Raw genomic sequence first — 20,503 nt, forward strand, 5'->3', positions numbered from 1 at the left:
CTTCAAAGATGCAAAGAGAAACACTGGTTAAATTAAATTTAATAACATAATTTGGCCTAAATTCTAGCATGAGATGAGTTAAACTGAATAAATAACAAGGGAACCTAGAGATCAGAATAAGAATTTTATTCAATGCTTAAGTATTTTTCCTATATTCAAGCATGTAATCAATCTCTAAGGACAAAGAGAAACTATACTCCTGGCTCACAGAATACTCACTAGGCTTAACATTTTGACAATACTCAACAACTAACCACACCTACCCTCTTTCACTGCTAGTGTGAAAGATTACTGCCTATTTTATTGCAGAGTAAAGACCATACAAAAAAGAAATATACACCATGTTCAATAAGATGATACAGCCTATTAAATGAGCAAAAATCAAAACATGGGTCAATTTACATTTTTCAATCTTCAGTTGTTCAAGTACAAATAGAAATTGTAAAATAAAAACAAAAGCCCCATGCCATCAGCTATGTGGTCCTGAATAATTTAATCTCTTTACTCTTCTTGGTTTTCTTACCTATAAAATGAGGAAGTGAGAATAAAACACTAGTAAGATGCCTTGTCTGCATTTTTCAAGAATATATGTATAGGGTTCCAGGCCAGGAATAAACCCAGCTGAACATCACAGCTCTCAGCCAGCCTCTTACATCACTGAGGTGTACAGAATCAACGAAGAAACCCAACGATGAAGCCACCACTGTTTCTGCCTTCACGGAGTTCACAGGCTAGATATACATGTAAATCTAGAGACACATCTATATACATCTATACACCTATCTATAGATATAGATCTCTTGACCTTTTCTAGCTTCTAAATTCCACAAAGGCAGAAACAGAGGTGGCTTCATTGATCAGTCTCCTTGTTGACTCTGCACAGCGTGCAGGAACACTGGAGAACCTCCACATAGGAGGATAAGTAAAGACCACAAGGAAGACTGGGGCTTTGGTAAGTAATACTTGGGCAAAATGAAATGGGAGAAGGGACATTCTAGACAGAAAAAAGATAAGCAAGTTCAAAGAACTAGCATATTTAGGGAACACGTCCTTCAGTGTGTCTATAGACAGAGCAATGAGAGACAGGATTATAATAGTTAGGACTAAACCACAGAATGCCTTTTGAAAGTCCAAGATAGACAGTATGAACTCAATTTGAAAAGTAAAGAAAAACTCCTTAAGTGCTATGATTATAGCGACACTTTAGGAAGATTAACTTGGCTGCAATACATAGGATTTACTGGGAAAACCAGTTAAGAGTCTTAGTAAGGAATTAGGAATACCCAAACTTGGATAAATAAATAAAAGAGAGAGGGTATTTCCACCAACGCTCCCACATATCCATAGAAGACTTTAAACCACAGATAGAGGAAAGCATTCGCAAATTTATTTTTTAATATAAACCTGGTTCTCATCAAGTGATTTAACTACTTAAAACTGACTATCTTAGAGTTAAAACCATGAGAAATGCATATGACCAAAGCTTCAGGACAGACACTTTCATACATTTGTATAATACTTTGTACCATCTTAAAATAATAATAATTATTATTTGTATCCTCTTTCTGGAGGGCAATTTTGCACCATGAACCAAAAGCCAAAATACTATAAACCAGCAATTTGGAAATAATCATGGATAAAAACAAAGATTTATATTCACTTTAGCATTGTTTATACTTGCAAAATCATGAGGAACTTGAATACTTAACTAGGGGAGATTAATTGTACATACTTAGAATACTATAGCCTTTAAAACAATATAGAACATTTTTTAAATGAAAGATATTTCCCCATTTAGTGAAAGATTACAGAACAAAATGTACCATATGTCCCCCAACGCATACACAAACACACCACTAAAATAAAACACCAAAACAAAACCACTCCATGTGAAACAACAGTTTTACTCTTTAAGACACCTAATACAACAAATATGTATATACCTGTATATTTCTCTTATATATATATCTGTATCTGTGTATATACAAATATAGTGTTGTGCTAAACCAAGATGTGAAAGAAATATCCAATGACTGCCTAAACGTTGGGTTTCAACTAAATTTAGAATGGAAAGCAAGGACCTTCCTCCCAAAAACAGGTCTCAAAATTGATTAACTCCACAGTTCCCTTCTGAGGTACTTTTTGGCTTTCACAGGAGTTAAGGGAGGCATTTATTTCACACAGCAAGATTCTTGCTCCTCTCTACCTGAATGTCAGAATGCACATATAACTGTACCCACATATCGGGTCACGTGGGTGGCTCAGTTGGTCAAGCGTCCGACTCCTAATCTTGGCTCAGGTCATGATCTCACAGTTTGTTGAGTTTGAGCCCCACGTTAGGCTCTGTGCTGACAGTGCAGAGCCTGCTTGGGATTCTCCCTCTCAAGAATAAATAAACATAAAAAAAAACCTTAAAAACAAACAAATAAACATACCCACATACTTAGTTAACATTAAGCCTCCAAAGAAACTGAAAGTGGTTTATCAGAAGTAAAGACCAGGGGGCCAACAAGAACCTCTGCAAAGAAGTATGTTCCACAAGTGGGCCAAAAGCAGTTCGTCTTAAGATCTAATCAAATTGGATTTTAATGCTAGGAACACTTCTGTCCCCACACTACAGAAACTTCTCTCAAAGATCGCCTACAGCGTGTTAACTGCCAAATTCAAAAAGCTTTAGTAACCAAGGACAGTGTTGCACATGTTCCTAAAATTCATTCAACAGGGTCTGCAACCATTTCTCAATCTTCATAGTAAACAGCTTTTCTGTAGTATTTAGCCATTCCAATTTCCAATTCTTTATCATTAAACCGGACGTTTCTCTGAGCTTCAGAGAAATTCTATAGTCGTTTCAAATTTCAAGCTTCTAAAACTGAACTTGGCATCATTTGTGCCTATTTCCATGGACACTAAAAAGCACTGGCACTGCCAGTCTCAACGCGACTGAATCTCATGTTGTCCTTTGAAAACCTCCCTCATTCTAGTCCTACAAATCTATGTCAGATGTCAAGTATTACTCGCTTGAGTTTCTCAAATCTGTCACTTCCTTTTCATTCCTATTTCAGGCCAAGTTCAGGCACTATTTGCTTTAAATCTGGGCACAAATACAGTCATCCTAACTTCTGCCTCTAAGTACTTGAATTTATCTTTTACAGCACCCCAAACCAGTCTTTCAAACCGGATAATCATTTTATCATTCTTAACTTTAAAACTTCCAAAAGCTCTTTATTTCCTTTATGATAAAATCCAAAAGCCAATGTCCTCTGCAATCTGGTCCAGGGTATCTTTTCATAAAGACAGAGAACTTCAAAACTGGAAGCCTAGAAATCATGCAAATGAGGAAACTGAATCAAGACCAAAAAGGCTAAGTGCCTTACTCTGGCCAAAATTAAATTACCAGACTAGAAACTTAAAAACCAAGATCAGTATTTCCTAAATTTGCCTGATTATAACATTACTTACACCAAGATGTTTAATATACAGATTGCCAGACCCTTCCCCTGTCAATTCTGATTCAGTAGGTCTGAGTACAATCACAGGACTCTGAATATTTAAGAAGCACTAGGTGATTCTCTCTCATCTTCAGGGAAGTTTGAGGAAACCTGACCTAAATCTTGCAAATCTTCTACATTCTTTGACTGTATCAATCTTACCTTTCAACTACTGTCTTATAAATACTGTTCTATCCAAAAAGCTCTACTCACTTTCACTTATACCTTGTTTAGAGGTTATATCACATTTTTCCACCCTACCCAACCCTCAAAACCTACTCATTCCTTTCTATTCTAACCTCTTCAAAATCTTAATCAATGCTTTCCATATAACCCCAATAATCAAGTACCCATATGGATCTCAGGTATTATGTAAGTATGGTGCTAAGAATAGAAAACTGAAGATTAAAAAACATATAGAAGAATATAAATTATTACTATTGGTCTTGGCCTGAAAGATAAAATGCCTTACTTTGCCTAATCAGCAAAAACAACCAAACAACTTTTTAAAACACTGAAATCAAAGTATCTCTCATTTTTGTCACACTATTCTACTTCATCATCGTTATGAGGCCTGATTTGTATTTTAACCCTGGCACTTGAGGTAGGGAGGGGAACAGCAGAAAAAATATGGACCCAAGTATTTTTTTAAAATGTACCTAGAGTCTAGATTTGAGCCCAGATCATAAAATGAAAAACACTCATTTCCTCACATATGAGGAAAACTCATTCTATGGCAGATTCACCTCCTCAGTGATTTCCATTTAAGTTGTAACCTATAATCTACAACATTAAAATTAGCTGCTGATAAATAATAAAATAGAACTTCACCAGTAAATCAGAAAGACAGGTACCAAGCAAAAAAACAAAAAAAACCAAAAACCAAAAACCAAAAAAAAACAAAGACAAGCACTAAAATATTAAGCCATTCCATTTAACATACAACATGAGGCTCCCGGAGAGCTCTAAGAGTAAATATAATTTTATACTGAGTATCTAAAAATAATCAAAATAAATCTCTGGCATAATATGGGCTATACTGGATCTTAATTTCTCCTGTGTCAAAATGTCCCTAAATTCAGCAAGTAAATAACTTAAGATGTTACTAAATGGTCTAAGATGTAAATTATTAATACAGAACCTTCACATCTGCAGAGTAGGCCCTGATACAACTTTTTCCCTATTTTTAAGGCTTGTTTTATTGTACTGTTATCACTACTAACAATTTAATTATCAAAAACTAGTGTATCAATTCACCTTTCTTTTGTAATGCTAATGGTCAGAAAGATGAAATAAAAATCATTCTTTTCCTTAAATTCCCATATAAAGAAACCATAAAGGTAAAATTACAAAACTGTATAGTTTTCTATTCTTTAAATTATAACTAATAAAAATATTTCTAATGTCTGAGTGTGAACTCAATCTCAAACTCACCTTTTCCCCACCTTTCTTTATTGAACCAATTTTTAAAAGGATGTTATGAACATTACTGTAATTAGCCCCACATATTGCTTTTAGAAACATTATTACCAATCCTGCTAATAATTCTGCCATAAAAGGAAATAACATTTTTTAGAAACTATAAAACTTGAATATGGCCAGAAAAAAAATTGTGTTTAGTAAGGTCTATGTGGACTACTTAAAAATAGTTCTAATAATTGTTAACAATTTATTATGAGTGGTCAGATATATAGCCTACCACCTTCTCTTTTTTAAAAAAATGGGACATTTAACCCATTTTTAAATATTTTTAATATATTAAATATTTTTATTTTTAAAAATATTTTTTAATAAAGTATTTTTAAAATATTCATTACAGTCAACGTTTTATCACTTATGGGCTTAAATTCTTACACAATGACCCACTGAGACTTGAAAGGATCTGCTGGGCTTTCAAGGGGGAGGAAAGGGGATCAAGATCACTGATTGGTTACTACAAGGACAAAGGTTAACAACTTAAATATAGACATGCATTTAAAACTACTGTGCATACATTTTAATGATTTCAAGATACATAAAAATATAATCTACTTAAAAAGTGAATGGTAATGACTTTAAAGGTTTAAACAGATATCCAAAGAAGAAACAAGCTTATTGCAAACGCAGTATTCTGCTACCTACAAATCTTGGATAGAATTTCAGCTACACCAAATCAGCTTAAAAAAAAAAAAAAAAAAAACGTAGTCACAGAAAATGTCATTATGTAATGCAAAGATAGCTATGTACATTTATCACACCAAAGTGACCAACAAATGAAATATGTTAAAATTATATTGTTTACAATGTGCAAGATTAAAGAATAGAACCTAATCAACTACAGGGCTGTGAAGCCTAAATCAAATGCCAGTGAAACAGAACAGCATGACATTTCCTCATACACAACCAAATATAAAAACACATACCAAATAGCTGTTTTAATCCTTTACTCCTAAACCTTTCATAGGTTTCATTTTCAATCCAAAATGTGTCTAAAATTGCAAAGTTTATTCATAGAAACATATTACCAGTCACACGAGAAAAACTGAAAAGAAGATTAAAAAGCAGATATACCCTTATCCTTCCAATTTTTCTTCTGACAGTCCATCTCTTGTCACGATCTGCCCCCTCCAGATGCAATTATCAATTATGCATACCAACAGAAAAGCTGCAACTGCACAAATCTACCCTGTGAGACATGAAATATCCGTTTCCTCAACCGAAGTCTGCAGTCTCTGCTGCACAACTGCAGCAGGACTGAAGTCACCTGACGTCTTCTGGGTGTGGAACAGTCTGACGCAGTGCAATCTGTAACTAGGCTACTAATACTCAGGCACTACCGCCTTCTTCCTATGTGTTTATTGTTCTAGTCTTTTGCTTGTTGCTCATACCAAAGGGAGCTACTTTTGCAGGGGGAGGGGAGTGCTACCAAAGAAAGGAAAGGAAGGTTGTTCTTGTGACACAGTTAACCATTGATTATATGCGAAATGTACTTACAGCCATATGCAAGTTTTTTCTTTTTGTACATGGGTGAATTATGCTGCTGGTTTTGTCTCATTTAAAACTCTAAAATCAATAGTTACCTAATAAGATAAAAATGGACTGATCCAAAGAAAAGTGATAGCTTAAATTTCAACCCTGGGAAATGCTAAATCTCTTCTTACTTTCTCCCGTTTATTAAGGCTTAGAGCATTCAGCATTTTGTATCCTTATGAGGGTATAAGTAGAGAATCACAAAGTCAAATTATTAATGTTTACTCAGTGTATACTACTTCAAAAGAAAAAAGGTTTTATTTTATCTCGGGAGTCTCATCTTTCTAATGTAATGTTCTTTAGTTTTTCTTCTTTTACAATTATGGAAATCCAGACTTAAGAATATACATTTATTCCAAATCATCACCTGCTACAACTCAATCTTTCAATAAATATCTATCAAACATTACTGCAGGTACTATTAATAGACCCAACTTGAAGAGAAATATTCATGTGCTAATTATATCATTTGCCTTGGGAAAATGACCTAAGACCAAACCAGAATTGAACTGAAAAATACAAAAACAAATCTATACATAGAATTTCTGAAATTTTTGCTCAACTATATAAAACTGACATTCATTCTAGTGCAGAATATTATGTCTTTACAAATGTTCCACAACTGGCTGAACTGATTCAGTGTTTAACCAAGCAAAGGGCAATACATAATGAGAAATCAGCTAAAACATTTTAAAATGTGTAATATAATGAAGTATTATAAGATATATAGTCTATGTACTATACTTCTTAAGACTACATAGCTACACTGAAATTGGTATAATATTTTCTGGAACTTCCTGTAAAAAACTCTGCAAAATCCTTAGTATCAGAAGTGGCCTGGTCAATGACTCAGTTCTTTCACTATCTGCATTTCTAACTCCATACATAAAAAAAGCGAAGTAATTTTTAAAGAGAGTCTACTATTCTAAGCTTAAAAGTTAATACCTAACTTTAAATTTTATTCAATGGACCTATGCATAATGGAGTATTTGACAACTCTGTTGCTAAGTTATACTATGGATAAAAAAGTCTGGCTTCTCCAAAAAATAGTTTGAAATCTCAAACTATTCAGTAAGTATAAAATATTTCCATAATACTTATTTTCTAACAATGAATCCTTTGAAACTGAAGACATGTAAATACTTTTGCATTAGAATAAAGCACTCAAAAATAGTACCCAAACTGTTTTCAAGTCAGAGATTACTACACAAATAGGAGAGAGGGGGGAAAAAAGATTTCTTGAGACAAAGGTATTTACCATTTATACTTTTCACCTGCGCTGGTACTTGATTTGACTCAAGATATTTAATAACAGTTGAGAGAGCAAGAATGTGTAATAATAACCATTTACCTACACAATAAATACACTTGGGGCACCTGGGTGGCTTAGTCAGTTAAGCATCTGACTTAGGCTCAGGCTGTGATCTCACGATTCCTGAGTGAATTCAAGCCCCACATCGGACTCTGCTGACAGCTAGCTCAGAGCCTGGAGCCTGTCTTCGGATTCTGTCTCCTCTCTCTGTCCCTCCCCTGCCCGCACTCTGTCTCTCTCTCACAAAAATAAATAAAACATTAAAAACAAACAAACAAACAAACAAACATTAAATACACTTAAAAGCTCCCCTGGTAGATTAAAAGTCAAAACAGGAGCCTTAAAGTTTGATCTTATATAATGATATCTAATTCTTTAATTATTAAGATCTTTGCAATTGAAACTACTAAGTTTACAGGAAAAACTAACTCATGTAAATCAAGTGACATTTGCCCATTTCTTTCTTAAAAAGTTTTAAAAGGGTTCAGTTTGGTTAGCTAAGCAAAAAAGTGATTAAATATAAATACACAATAAATAATACAAATCTGTTAAAAATATAAAACCATATGGGCTATGCTTATAGTGAGGATCAAATGAGTTAGTGTAAGCAAAAGGCCTTAGGACAGTGACCTGACAAAAAGTAGGCCCTATATAAGCCTTAGACGTTATTGTTATGCTACAAATAATAGTCAAACTAGTAGGGACAAGGTACATAAACCACATCTAAAAAAGCACATATATTAAGCCATTCAATTCTAGGGACTAACCCAAAACCTTTCTAAACAAGCGCAAGCACATGCGCACACACACTTTGCTACACAGTTCTATTATACTCCAGCTCAGAAAAATTTTTATAGGGATAGTTTATAGGTCCAACATTAAATCCCAACATAACAGACAAATAAAGGACATAAATCTGTTAGAAACTTACCTTCATTTATTTTGTTTTCCTTCAAATATTTAATATTTCGTTTTTAAAAAATGAATACTTTCAAGGACAATTTTCAAACATAAGAGATACATCCCAACTTGTAAAACAGCACTTTGATTATTTGGGACAGAAACCTATTTTTCCTTAAAAGTAAAGGCTTTCAAAGGAGGGGGCCACAGAAGATTCCTTTATTTACAATGCAAGTAAAATAAAAGTGCAGTCTAATTTTAACTCTTATAGCATATGCAGAGGAGTGGAAGGCATTTTCCTCTTTAAAACTCAAAATCAGCCTTACACAGAACTTTTGAAATAAATTGTTCAAAGTTCATATTTGGCAACTTCCCACTCCTCAATATCCACATCCCCAGTACTTCTTCCAAGCATGAGAAAAATAAATGAAAACCTGCCCAAGCATAATCCTAACTTCTTCCCAAAGGATATCATGCTCTAAAATTACCTAGATTTCTCTTCTCCTCATACCTCGAATAAAAACTCTCATTGTCTTAGTGTACTTAACCTCACCAGTAGGAGAATCATATGATTAAATCATTTCCTGCTAAAGAATAAAAATTCCTTTCTCTGTAACCTTTTAATGAATTGTGTGTGTGTGTGTGTGTGTGTGTGTGTGTGTGTGTGTGGCTTGCATCTGTAAGTGGCAAGATTTCAGACTCAAGACTGTATTTTGGAATAGGCAGCAATACCTAAGCAGTAAGCCCACTCCAGCCAGCTTTCCCAAGATATTCCTCCTTTTCCATTTCTTTCCTTCCTCTACTTCTCAATCCCAGAAAAAATCAAGTTTTTATTTGTTTTTTTTCCCCACAATATTTAGAAATCAAGGGAAATAAATGAAAAAGAGGTAGTCATTTAGATTTAAAGTGTTACTAAGTTGGGGATTGCTAGTATACCATTCTTAATAGCTAAAATAAGTATTTCTACTTTCTGTAAACAGAGAACAAGATTCTTTTTTTTTTAATAAAGAAACAATTATGGTTACACAGGAGTTTCAAACTTATTTAAAAATTTAATTATTCTGAGCTATACAAAAATATGAAACTAAACATATGTCCCATTACTGAAAGGTATTAACCAATGTTGCTTAATACCATATGCAGTAACATAATGCCCTCTATGGACTAAATTATAGCACTTCAACATTAACTACTAAATTGAATCTTAAGACATGGCAAAATACTTTAGTCTAGAAAAATGAATGACAATACAACTTCAAATGGGAAAAAAAAAGAGCATTTGAAAGTCTACAATTTCATGTAATTTGCTAAAAATGAATATGAAAGTCCACAGAGAAAGAAATTTAAAGTGACACTACTCAGAACTAAATAAATGCTGGCTTCATGTATTATAATCTAAAATAAATATACAAATTCCAAAAGATCCAAAGCATCTCTAAATTTGGAATTAAAAAATTAATAGTCACTAGGCTCTGGACAGATGTTTTAAAACTTTTCAGTTTTCACTAAAGTAAACAGGTTTAGGGGAATCTTAAAGGTCATTCCATAATGTTTAAAATAACATGATTCAAGCATTGTCTGATTCAACACAATGTGTCAAAATCCTTTTATAAAGTCATTTGTTAATGTAAACCAAATATCCACAACTCACTAAATTTCTCTGATCATCTGAATTTATTCCATATGGTCAATTACAGAACATTCCATAGACCTCACTTTCTATATACAACACTAGATGGCACCAACACCCATAGTACAGTAGTAGACTGTCTAATTTTCTAGGCATGCAATCCAACAAAAACTATGTTCTTAATTTTCTGGCTCTTTCTGCCTGACAATAGGGAACTAGAGATCAGAATATAACAGCAATAGAAAACAACTCCACCACCAAGAACACATGTGGGATAAAGGGATCTCTGAGCAGTATTCAAAATAAATTTTAAATAGGTAAGAATCAAGTATAAAAATAAAACCATACATACATACATACATACATACATAATTTTCCTCTGTGAAAACTGAAAATGTCCACTAAAATATAAAATAAAATAAAAATTGTTTGGAAAACTGTAACATAACAGGAGTTTGCATCCATTGTACAAAGAGCTCTCATAAAATCAGAAAAAAGATGAACATCTAAATTTAAAAATGGGCAAAGGGTATGAACAGGCAATTCACAAAAGACATAAAAATAGCCAATAAACACATGAAACATGTTTACTTTTACTAACAATCAAAGATCAAAACTTCAAGATACCACTTCAACCTATTAAACTGGTAAAGGTTTTTCTTTTTTTAAATGCCAAATTCAGAATGTCTGGAAGGATATCTAAGAAGTAAGTCCTAGCACAGGACTCTGAAGGAGTACAAAGTAGCTTGTTGAGACAGGAAGAAGACTTAGTGTCATCGGGCTCTTTGAATTTTGTATAATATGGAAGTATTACCTATCCAAAAATAAATAAATAGTATCAACTGTAGGTGGTAATGGAGAAATGGATGTTTTCTTACTCTTTTGGGGGGGAAAAATTAGTACCATTTTTCTGACAGCCAAGTTTTGTCAAAACTCTTAAAAATGTTCATACCCATTTACCTAGGGTTTATTTCTAGTAATTTATGAAAAATAGTAATTCAGATATGTAAAATATTTAAATATAGGTTAACAGCAGCCTTATTTATAGGTTAAAAAGTTGGAAACCACCTAAGAATCCAACAATAGCAAACTAGTTAAATTATATACAATACTAATGAAATGTAAGCATTAAAAAATCATGCAGCAGCAGAATAAGGACATGGAAATGTCAGCATTATATAAGATACTGCTGATTTTTTAAAGCTATAAACAATGTGTAGACTATGATCCCTGTTTGTTAAAACACATTTTTTTTACTCCATTCATAAAGTATCTATATGCATTGAAAATAGACAAGAAGAATATATTCTAAAATACTAACAATTACTATATCTGGGCAATATGATTACAAATTTTTTTCATCTCAATAGTTTTCTCTACTTCTCAAATTTGTACAATGAGCATGCATTACTACAGAATGTTTCATGTATCATTGATCTGACTTTACTGATAGCAGGTCCTTCAGACAAATTCTAACTACTAAGCTCAAACAGATTAAAACATTTGCTTAAGGTCATACAGCTATAATCCATAATAAAGCCAGGATTAGAACTCAGGTCTGTTAAGATGCCCAAAATGAAGTCCTTCAACCACACTACTGTCACCTAACTTTTATAGTACATATTTCATAATTATTTTCAATCTGTACTGGGCTCATAGTGAGCACTAAATAAATCCTCATTAATTTGATATTTGTTTAAGTCACATTTGTTGAAGTAAATATAATTGATTCTTTTATTAGCAACAGCGCATTTCTAATTTAGCTATATTTACTAACAGATTCCCAGCTAAAGGTATTCTACTCAATTTGTTAGATTAAGTGTGTTAATTTTTCAGGGTACTTAAATTTCTTACTTCTTAAAAAAATTTTTTTTAATGTTTATTTATTTTTGAGAGAGAAGCAGACTGCAAGCAGGGGAGGGGCAGAGAGAGAGGGAGACACAGAATCCAAAGCAGGCTCCAGGCCCTGAGCTGTCAGCACAGAGCCCTATGCGGGGCTTGAGCCCACAAACTGTGAGATCACGACCTGAGTCACTGGAAGTCAGACGCTTAACAAACTGAGCCACCCTGGTGCCCCTAAATTTCTTACTTTTATCAGATTAACTGCTCAGTGTCAGAATCAAAGTCCAACTAATAATTATCAAAGTATCCTAAATATGCTTACTAAAAATATATTTAAACCAAAATACCAAACCTTATTATCTGTAAAACTTTACTGAGAAATTGCAAAGGCTATAAATTCCTAAGTTACTAATAAAAATGTTAAGTTATAAACACTATCTAAAGAAAGCTCTTATTCATGAACACATTTAAGAAGCATATATAAATCTGCAAACGATAATTTTTAATTCTTTACCTAGATAAAAGGGCCCCTTTTAAATGAGTCCTTTATTATGGCAATACTTTATTATGGCAATACTACGTAGATATCACATACTTTAAATAAAATGAAAAAACAATCACGTTGTTGGTGGTTTACACTTCACTCACCGGAAGTTCTAGCAGGTCAGCAAAACAATCTACACTCTAATTATGAACTAAAAATACTCTGTGCATCATTGGCAAACCAACAAACCAACAAACATAGTAAACAATCAATGTCTTTGAAGCGAAGATGTCAGTGGTTTGGATGAGAGACATTAGCACCTTTCCTTACCAATAGCCTACCAACAATAAAGATGGCAGCTGTTCACAAGAGGGTTATTCAGTCTCTACATGGAAGCAAAACTGTTACCTTCATTTTGATATCCCTACATATGGAAAATCATGTGAGAAAAATGTACATGGTAACCTAACTTTCTTGACTTTTAAAACCTGTCTTAACATTGGTTACAACACAACATGTATGTAATAAAAGCACAGCACCTCAATTGCTTCAAAATTTAGCATAACAAATGCTCATTCCAAAATGGAAAACGACTGAGAAGGGGAGAAATCCCTTCTAGGTTGGAATCCGTTATTCACCTGTTGGGAAAAAGATTTTCCTTGTGGAATGATCTTCCTTTTGGAATTAAGTTAAGATTACTTAAGAAAGTTATAGCCCAATGTCTGGAATACAGAGGTTCAAAAGTATTGTGCTTACTATATAATTTGCTATGTAACTTCGAGAAATAAGACTAAGTCCCACACAGTGGTGCTGTCATTCATAAAATGGTTCCTTCTTTCTCATCATAGAGACTATGTCAAAGTGCTTGATGTTTAGAAGATTTCCCATAAATGGCAGCTCCCTTTTCCAGATAAAATGACAAAAATTCAGCTTTTCTCAGTCTTTGAAAATTCTCAAGTTAAAAACCTCCTAAATAGAAAGAAAACTTAAAACTGAAAGAAAACTGAAACAAATTGATCTAACTATATTTCAAATGAGAATTATAACCACACTGAAGGCTGGGGAAGAGAGAAGGAAGGGGGAGAAAGGAGGGGTAACTAATCCAAGTAACTTGTACTTGACTATATACATTCAATCTTGGGCAGGATTGGGGTGTAGATTTGCAAAATAACTTTGAATTATTTTATTGTGTTTACTATAACGATATTAGAAAACATTCTAAAACTATCTTAGAAATATTAAACGATCAAGTAAATGAGTAAATGTGTTAGCTGCCAGGGTTCTCACTACAGAAGGAACATACAAATATGAAAGGAGAGAAGAAAGAAACAATCTTCTGGAAATAGACTCTCAACTAAAAAGAATCAGGGATCCTTCAAGAAATGATTGATTTCAGGGCTGCGGTAGAACAGACATAGATGAGCCTATATTTTGTTAGGCTAGAAAGTCAGAAGAGCTTCTCTCTCCATCCCAAAAAGAAGGATAGCTGCACATCCTTGGGCCAACCTGAACAGGGCCCTTCTAAATCTGCGACAATTTATAAACAAAACAATTAATGAATTATAATTCAGTAATGAATTATAAACCATTAGGGGGAAAAGAGAAACTTATAAATCCATATTGGTAATTAACTAACTAATCAAATCACAGAAAAGCAGAATGCTAACAGTAGCAGAATGCCATGGAATGACTGATAAATGTGAAGGTAGTGTTGGAATTGAAAAATTATCATTTTGCAACCTTAATGGTAAACAGTGACACTAAATCTAGGAGGGAATTTTGATGGGGAGCAGGGTATCTGTAGTCTTGAAATGTCACCCCTCAGACTGCTTATTAGTTCCAAGGGAAGAAGAAAGCAATTATACAGTAAGGAAATGAGGGCCACCTTAACCAGATGATAGAAATTAACCTCATCAATGAGGGACTTAATGAATAGTGGGTACCTTCAGATATGATACCATGAGAAGGGAAAGGGGTACTACACATCTTCATTTTGGCCATGAATCCAAAACCCCAATCGAATCTCTGACAAACAGCAGACAAATGTAAAATAAGAACATTCTATTAAAAAGGGAGATTGGGGGGGGGGGGGGGGGGCGCCGGGGTGGCTCAGTCAGTTGAGCGTCGACTTCGGCTCAGGTCATGATCTCACTGTGAGTTCGAGCCCCGCGTCAAGTTCTGTGCTGCCAGAGAGCTCTATGCAGCCTAGAGCCTGCTTCAGATTCTGTCTCCCTCTCTCTCTGCCCCTCCTCTGCTCATGCCCTGTCTCTCTCTGTCTCTCAATAATAAATAAACGTTAAAAAAAAAAAAGAATGGAGATGGGGAAGAGCCTACACTTAAAAAATGTTAATGTAAGGGATAAACACTGGAAATGTAACAGACAAAAGCAGCCAAAAGCAACATGACAACTAAAAGCAAAATTTGGCCCTAGACTGGATCTTGTAGTAGATGACACTTATACAGGACACATTAGGTCACAGACACACTGGAATACAGATAGATTAGAAAAAGTACTTTCTCGGGGCGCCTGGGTGGCGCAGTCGGTTAAGCGTCCGACTTCAGCCAGGTCACGATCTCGCGGTCCGTGAGTTCCAGCCCCGCGTCGGGCTCTGGGCTGATGGCTCAGAGCCTGGAGCCTGTTTCCGATTCTGTGTCTCCCTCTCTCTCTGCCCCTCCCCCGTTCATGCTCTGTCTCTCTCTGTCCCAAAAATAAATAAATGTTGAAAAAAAAAAAATTAAAAAAAAAAAAAAAAGAAAAAGTACTTTCTCAATGTAAATTTATGAAGTTAATAGCTGTACTGAGGTTATATAAGAACATGCCCTTTTTGAAGAACTTAAGGATAAAACAATGTATATAACTTACTGTCAAATGGTTCAGGAAAAACACCTATCAACTCCCTCTGCTCTCTTCTTTATATTCAACTTAGATGCCACAGTCCATCACATCAAACTACTCTTACTATTTATTAATCCTCAATTCCTTTGATTCACTCTCCTTCCACTGGACCATCTAGCAAAACAGAAGCTTGAATCAATATAAGCATTTGCCCTCCCTGAACCTATACCCAGGATGTTGGGCAAAGTTAGAGAAAAGTCACTCTACCATACAGACTTGTATGGACTCAACCTCTAACCCTGACTGGACTCTTAATACAATGCCTCTCTCTTCCTAGTCAGACCTCCTCCACCCAAGCATGTTCTAGTTCATTCTCAGCAAATGACCTAACATACTGCTTTAAATAAACATAAACCACCATACACTCCCTCAACTTCCAGCCACAAAACGAGCAGTATCAACACCCACAGTTTCCCTTCCATTCACTACAATATCTTCCCAAACTGTTCCTCTTCTATATGCCAATTCCTCCACCTGAATTCTGGATCTCATCCTACCCCATCCCCTCCTGACTTTCTACTACCACCTTTAGACTTTCATTCCCATCTTTAAAAAAACAAAAAGGTTCTTCCTCAAGTCTATCCTCTACCTCATTCATGCTATCACTTTCTCCATGATCTCAAATTTCTCAAAAATTAGCATTCAGCATCCATTTGCTCAAGTGTCATTCCCTCAGCACCCCTAGCCCTGCCCATTTACTCTACCCGCCATTGTCATGCCAACACCTTCCCTACCTTTCAACAAGTTCTCAATCCTTATCTTAACCAAGCTCTATTGCATTTGATAATGCTGTCCAATCCTTCCACCTTTAAAGCTTCTCTTTTTCTTGGCTCTCCCTAGTCAGTATCTGTGGTTTTAATTACTATCTCTGAGCCCATGATAAACAAACACATATAGCCAAGGTCTCGCAAAAGCTTTATATGTACAACATCCATCACTTCTTGGATATCTCATAGGCACTTTAATAGCAAAATATTCAAAGCTGAATTTTTCATCTTCTCTCCTTAAACCCACTTTATTCTCTCATGTTCTCTAACTCAGTTTCTCATACCGCCATATGTGTACTTGAAAACACATGGAACCCAGGGTTCCTGGAGTCATCTCTAACTTCTCCCCTTATCCTTCATGTCCATATCCAATCAAACATCAGGTCCTATGTCTCCATGCTCATCCCACTGCCTTAATATTTATCATCTCCTCTTTCTTAAATTATAGCAACAATCTCTAACCTCGTCTCTCTGCCACTAGTACTGCCCATCTCCAACATATAAATATACTCAAGAAATAGGAAGTAATCACTACACATTTTGATAGAAAACACAACTAAATTAGAATGCTAAATAAAAAACACAGGTGCAAATCACTTTACACAAAACAAGTGTGTAAGAATATAGCATCAAAAGAAAAAAAATGACAATCCCTACTTTTCAGAAGAATTCATAACAGCATACCTCAATTTACACTTTTCAACAAAATACTCAATATGCGTGACTTTATACCTATTACTGGAAAATACACCAGTATATTGAAATATTGGAGACTTGTTACAGAAATGTTCCTTCATAAAAATTTAAAATCAAGTAATTTCTAGGAAAACAACAGTAAATGCATCTGGAAATATTTTTAGTATCTCCCAATCTCCATGCTATGAGGAAATACTGAAGGAAAAGAAAAGAAAGACATGAAGCCAATTCTAATAAAATTTTCTAGTTCCATGGTGCAATATAAAAAGGAGAAATAAATAATTGTGTGGAAAAAGTTATGAGCAAGGATGAACAGTGAGTGCAAAAAAAACAAACAAACAAAAAAAAAAAACACTGAACTTCTGAAACAGTAGTAAAGAATTCTTATCAGTGTGATATATTAGATACTAAGAATGTAATATACCACACAAAATGTAGTGGAATATTCCGTAAGTCAAAAGCTAGCAAGAAAGTACAAAACAATGTATGGACTGATTACCTGAAGTTTTACTCAGCTCTGCTGAAAATAAAGCAGATGGTGATCTGTTCTCTTGTTCTGTATCAGAAGGGGTTTTTTTCTCAGCTTCTTTCACAAGAACTTTGGGTTTCACTATACTGCCTATTTCGGTTTGAGTGGCCAAAGCAGAAACATCTGGAGGCAGTAAGGGCACCTTCAAAATATCAGACCTATCTTTGGAGAGTTCATCTGGGACATGGACTTTATCTTCATCTTTAGGTTGTACATTCTTGAAAGAAAGGTCATGGGGTAACTCTGAGCAAGGTAATGACCCAGCTTCATCCTGGACATTAGCAATCTCACTTTTGTGGGATACTTCTAGGTCAGTGGTTAATTTAGGAGGAGAATCAGTTTTAGAACTGACAAATGTAGGGAACTCATCTATAATCTCAATTGGAGATGAATCTGAGAATGTTTCACTCTCTCTTATTTTTGCTTCCTTAGCAATAAATAAGCCATCATCTGAATAAACTGCAGCACTGAGCTCCTTCATCTGCAAAGGAATTTTCTCCTTTTGGGTCAGTGTTGAAACTTCATTGGGTAAGAAGGTATCTTCTGTAGTGTCTAAACTGGGCTGAAAAGATTCCAAATAGGGCTTTCCCCCCTCAGGTGGTAGTGAAGCACTGAGTTTTTCCTTATGTTCAGGTTCTATCACTGACTGGGATGAAGTCTCAATCAGATTTTCTCTCACAAGTATCACAGCTTCATCCTGTTTTTGTGGAACTTCAGGTATTGAATCATCACTAAATAAGTCAACTGGTTCAGAATCAGGTGAGGAATCTTCAACTAACTCAGAATGATCAGGCACTGGCTGTGCAACTTTTGCTATTTCTGAGTAATCAGAGAAATCTGAAGTTGGTTCAGTAGGGAGCTTCGTTTCTTTAATTAAATCACATGCAATAGATATATAAGGAGCTTCTGTTTCTTGAACAGCTACCTTAATACTTTCAGGCTCTTTAATTTCTTCCTTTATTCCTGATACATTTTTTAGTGATACATTCATGGCCTCTTCATACGGTGGGGGATTTTCAAGCTCAGGTTTTATGCTTTCGTAATTAACTAAAGAAGGAGCTTCTAATTGTGAAGAAGTGGGCTGCACTGCAGAAGCACCAGCACTAGGAACTACAGAATTTAATGGTGCTTCCATAACAATATCAGGCAAAACTGGTGACGGAGTAGCTTCAGATTCTTCAAAGGATGGGCAAAGCTGTGCCACAGGGTAGAGGGACTCCTGCATAGCTTCTGATGTTTGAACCAAGTCCATTTTTGTTTCAAAAGCGATCTTCGTGCCTGTAGCTTCATTCAATTCACTTTCACATGCTTCCTGTACTAAATCTGGGGTTAGACCTTCAGCCATGTTTGCCACTGCTTCCTCAGTCACCTTTGACAAATTATCTGTTGTGACATAATCGGTCTCAGAATCCTGTGTTGCTACAAGGAAAGGATTTGATGCTTCGGTACTAACATTCTTCTCTGTTACAATTTGGGCCTTTTTTTCTTCTATCTTTTTTTCATCTGTCTTATTTTCTGAAGTATGATCTGCCAACAAAGGAAAAATGTTTGTTGAAAGGTTTTCAGCTGCTGTCGGGTTAAAGGGAGCACATGTGATATATGCTCCTGAACCATCTTTTACAGCTTCTGGTGTACTGGGAAAAGAAATATCATCATTACTGCTTTCACTATCTTTTTCATGATTTGTTGGTTCAGGGCTATCAGCAAAACATTTCTTATCCACTTTACTCTCCAACTTGCTCTCTATATTAACTTCAGCAGCCAACACATCACTATCTTGCTTGCTTGTATCTCTCACGTCCCATACTCGTTCAAATGGCTTGAAGTCTGCGTATTCTTCCCTCATAGGAGCTTCTGCTGCAATTCCCTTTTCGTTAAAACTATCCTTTGTTTTTTCTGGAAGCATAACTTTGTCCTCTTCTTTAACTGATTCAGTAAGGGCTACAGGTAACTCTTGTTGATTTCGAAGGATATTATCACTAACTAAATCCTCTTTTTCATCCTTATTCTCTTCCCTAGGATTTGCTATTATGGCAGACTCTGCTTTTGGAGAGCCACCGAATGATACTCTCATTTCTGAGTATTCCAATTGTGAAAACTCTGTTAAATCTCTGTCTATAAATGGATTTTTTGCCTTCTCTGTGAACTCTTTAGAAGCTTCTGCTGATGTTTCTTGAAGCGTTCCTTCAGTGGGTAATACTGCTGATAAATTACCAAGATATTCATGTTCTTTAAAAGAAGCAGCTGAGAGGGGAGACAGAGAAGGAAGAGAAGCAGCAGTTTCAAGCAGGACAGATGGAAAATCCTCTTGACCAGTGGAAACAGTGTTACCTGGCTGCTCCTTCAAGTCCATAATTTTTTCTGTGACCATGGACAGAAAGGAAAGTTAGAGAATGCCAGCGTTCTCAGAGTTAATGCAAGTTTTATGACAGATTCAAAATACTATTAGTAAAGAGTTACTGTTAACTAAACTTAAATGTAAATAACAATAAATAATAATCAAGTAGTCTTGAATCATTACGGAAAGAATTAAAGCTATTGTCAAAACGTGCATGGCTACAGAGGCAATTGCATGCTATGAAAAGACATAAATCAAGTCTAAGAAAAAAACCTCAAGTATAATCAATTGAGAAAAGCTACTTCTAACTAGAAGAGGACAAGAGAATTGAGAAGAGGGTGTGGCAGTATAGAAAAGGCACTGAATAATTAAATGTGATAGAGTGGCATTCATTTCTATGAAAGCCTTTCAGCCATAAGCAAGTAAACTGTATTTGGAGAAAAGGACTAATCAATATACAAATGTAAATCAAGGGTCCAAGAATTCCTTACATATAACCAATTATTAATCATGTTCTGCCCATTTGTCTCTTGGACATAGCATATAAAATGCAAATTTCAACTTTTTCAATAGACAAACATTCTTGGAACCATGCTAAATTTTAGTAACTGA

The 20,503-nt window shown here is 34.9% G+C and overlaps 1 protein-coding gene across 4 annotated transcripts in view; it reads right to left on the minus strand.

Moving 5' to 3' along the window:
* The window catches only part of RTN4 (reticulon 4), a 74,027-nt gene that overhangs the window by 30,035 nt on the left and 23,489 nt on the right, over positions 1-20,503 (minus strand). The window contains exon 3 of one of the 4 annotated variants that reach the window (XM_030310594.1): positions 17,524-19,914. The exons of 2 other annotated variants lie outside the window; for them this stretch is intronic. In XM_030310594.1, coding sequence (XP_030166454.1) covers positions 17,524-19,914 — 2,391 coding nt within the window. Of the gene's footprint in view, positions 1-6,038; positions 6,248-17,523; positions 19,915-20,503 lie in introns of those variants that run through there. One more of the 4 variants, XM_030310598.1, reaches the window with a different exon arrangement.

Source organism: Lynx canadensis, chromosome A3 (genome assembly GCF_007474595.2).
Source record: "Lynx canadensis isolate LIC74 chromosome A3, mLynCan4.pri.v2, whole genome shotgun sequence".
NCBI classification, from domain to species: domain Eukaryota; kingdom Metazoa; phylum Chordata; class Mammalia; order Carnivora; family Felidae; genus Lynx; species Lynx canadensis.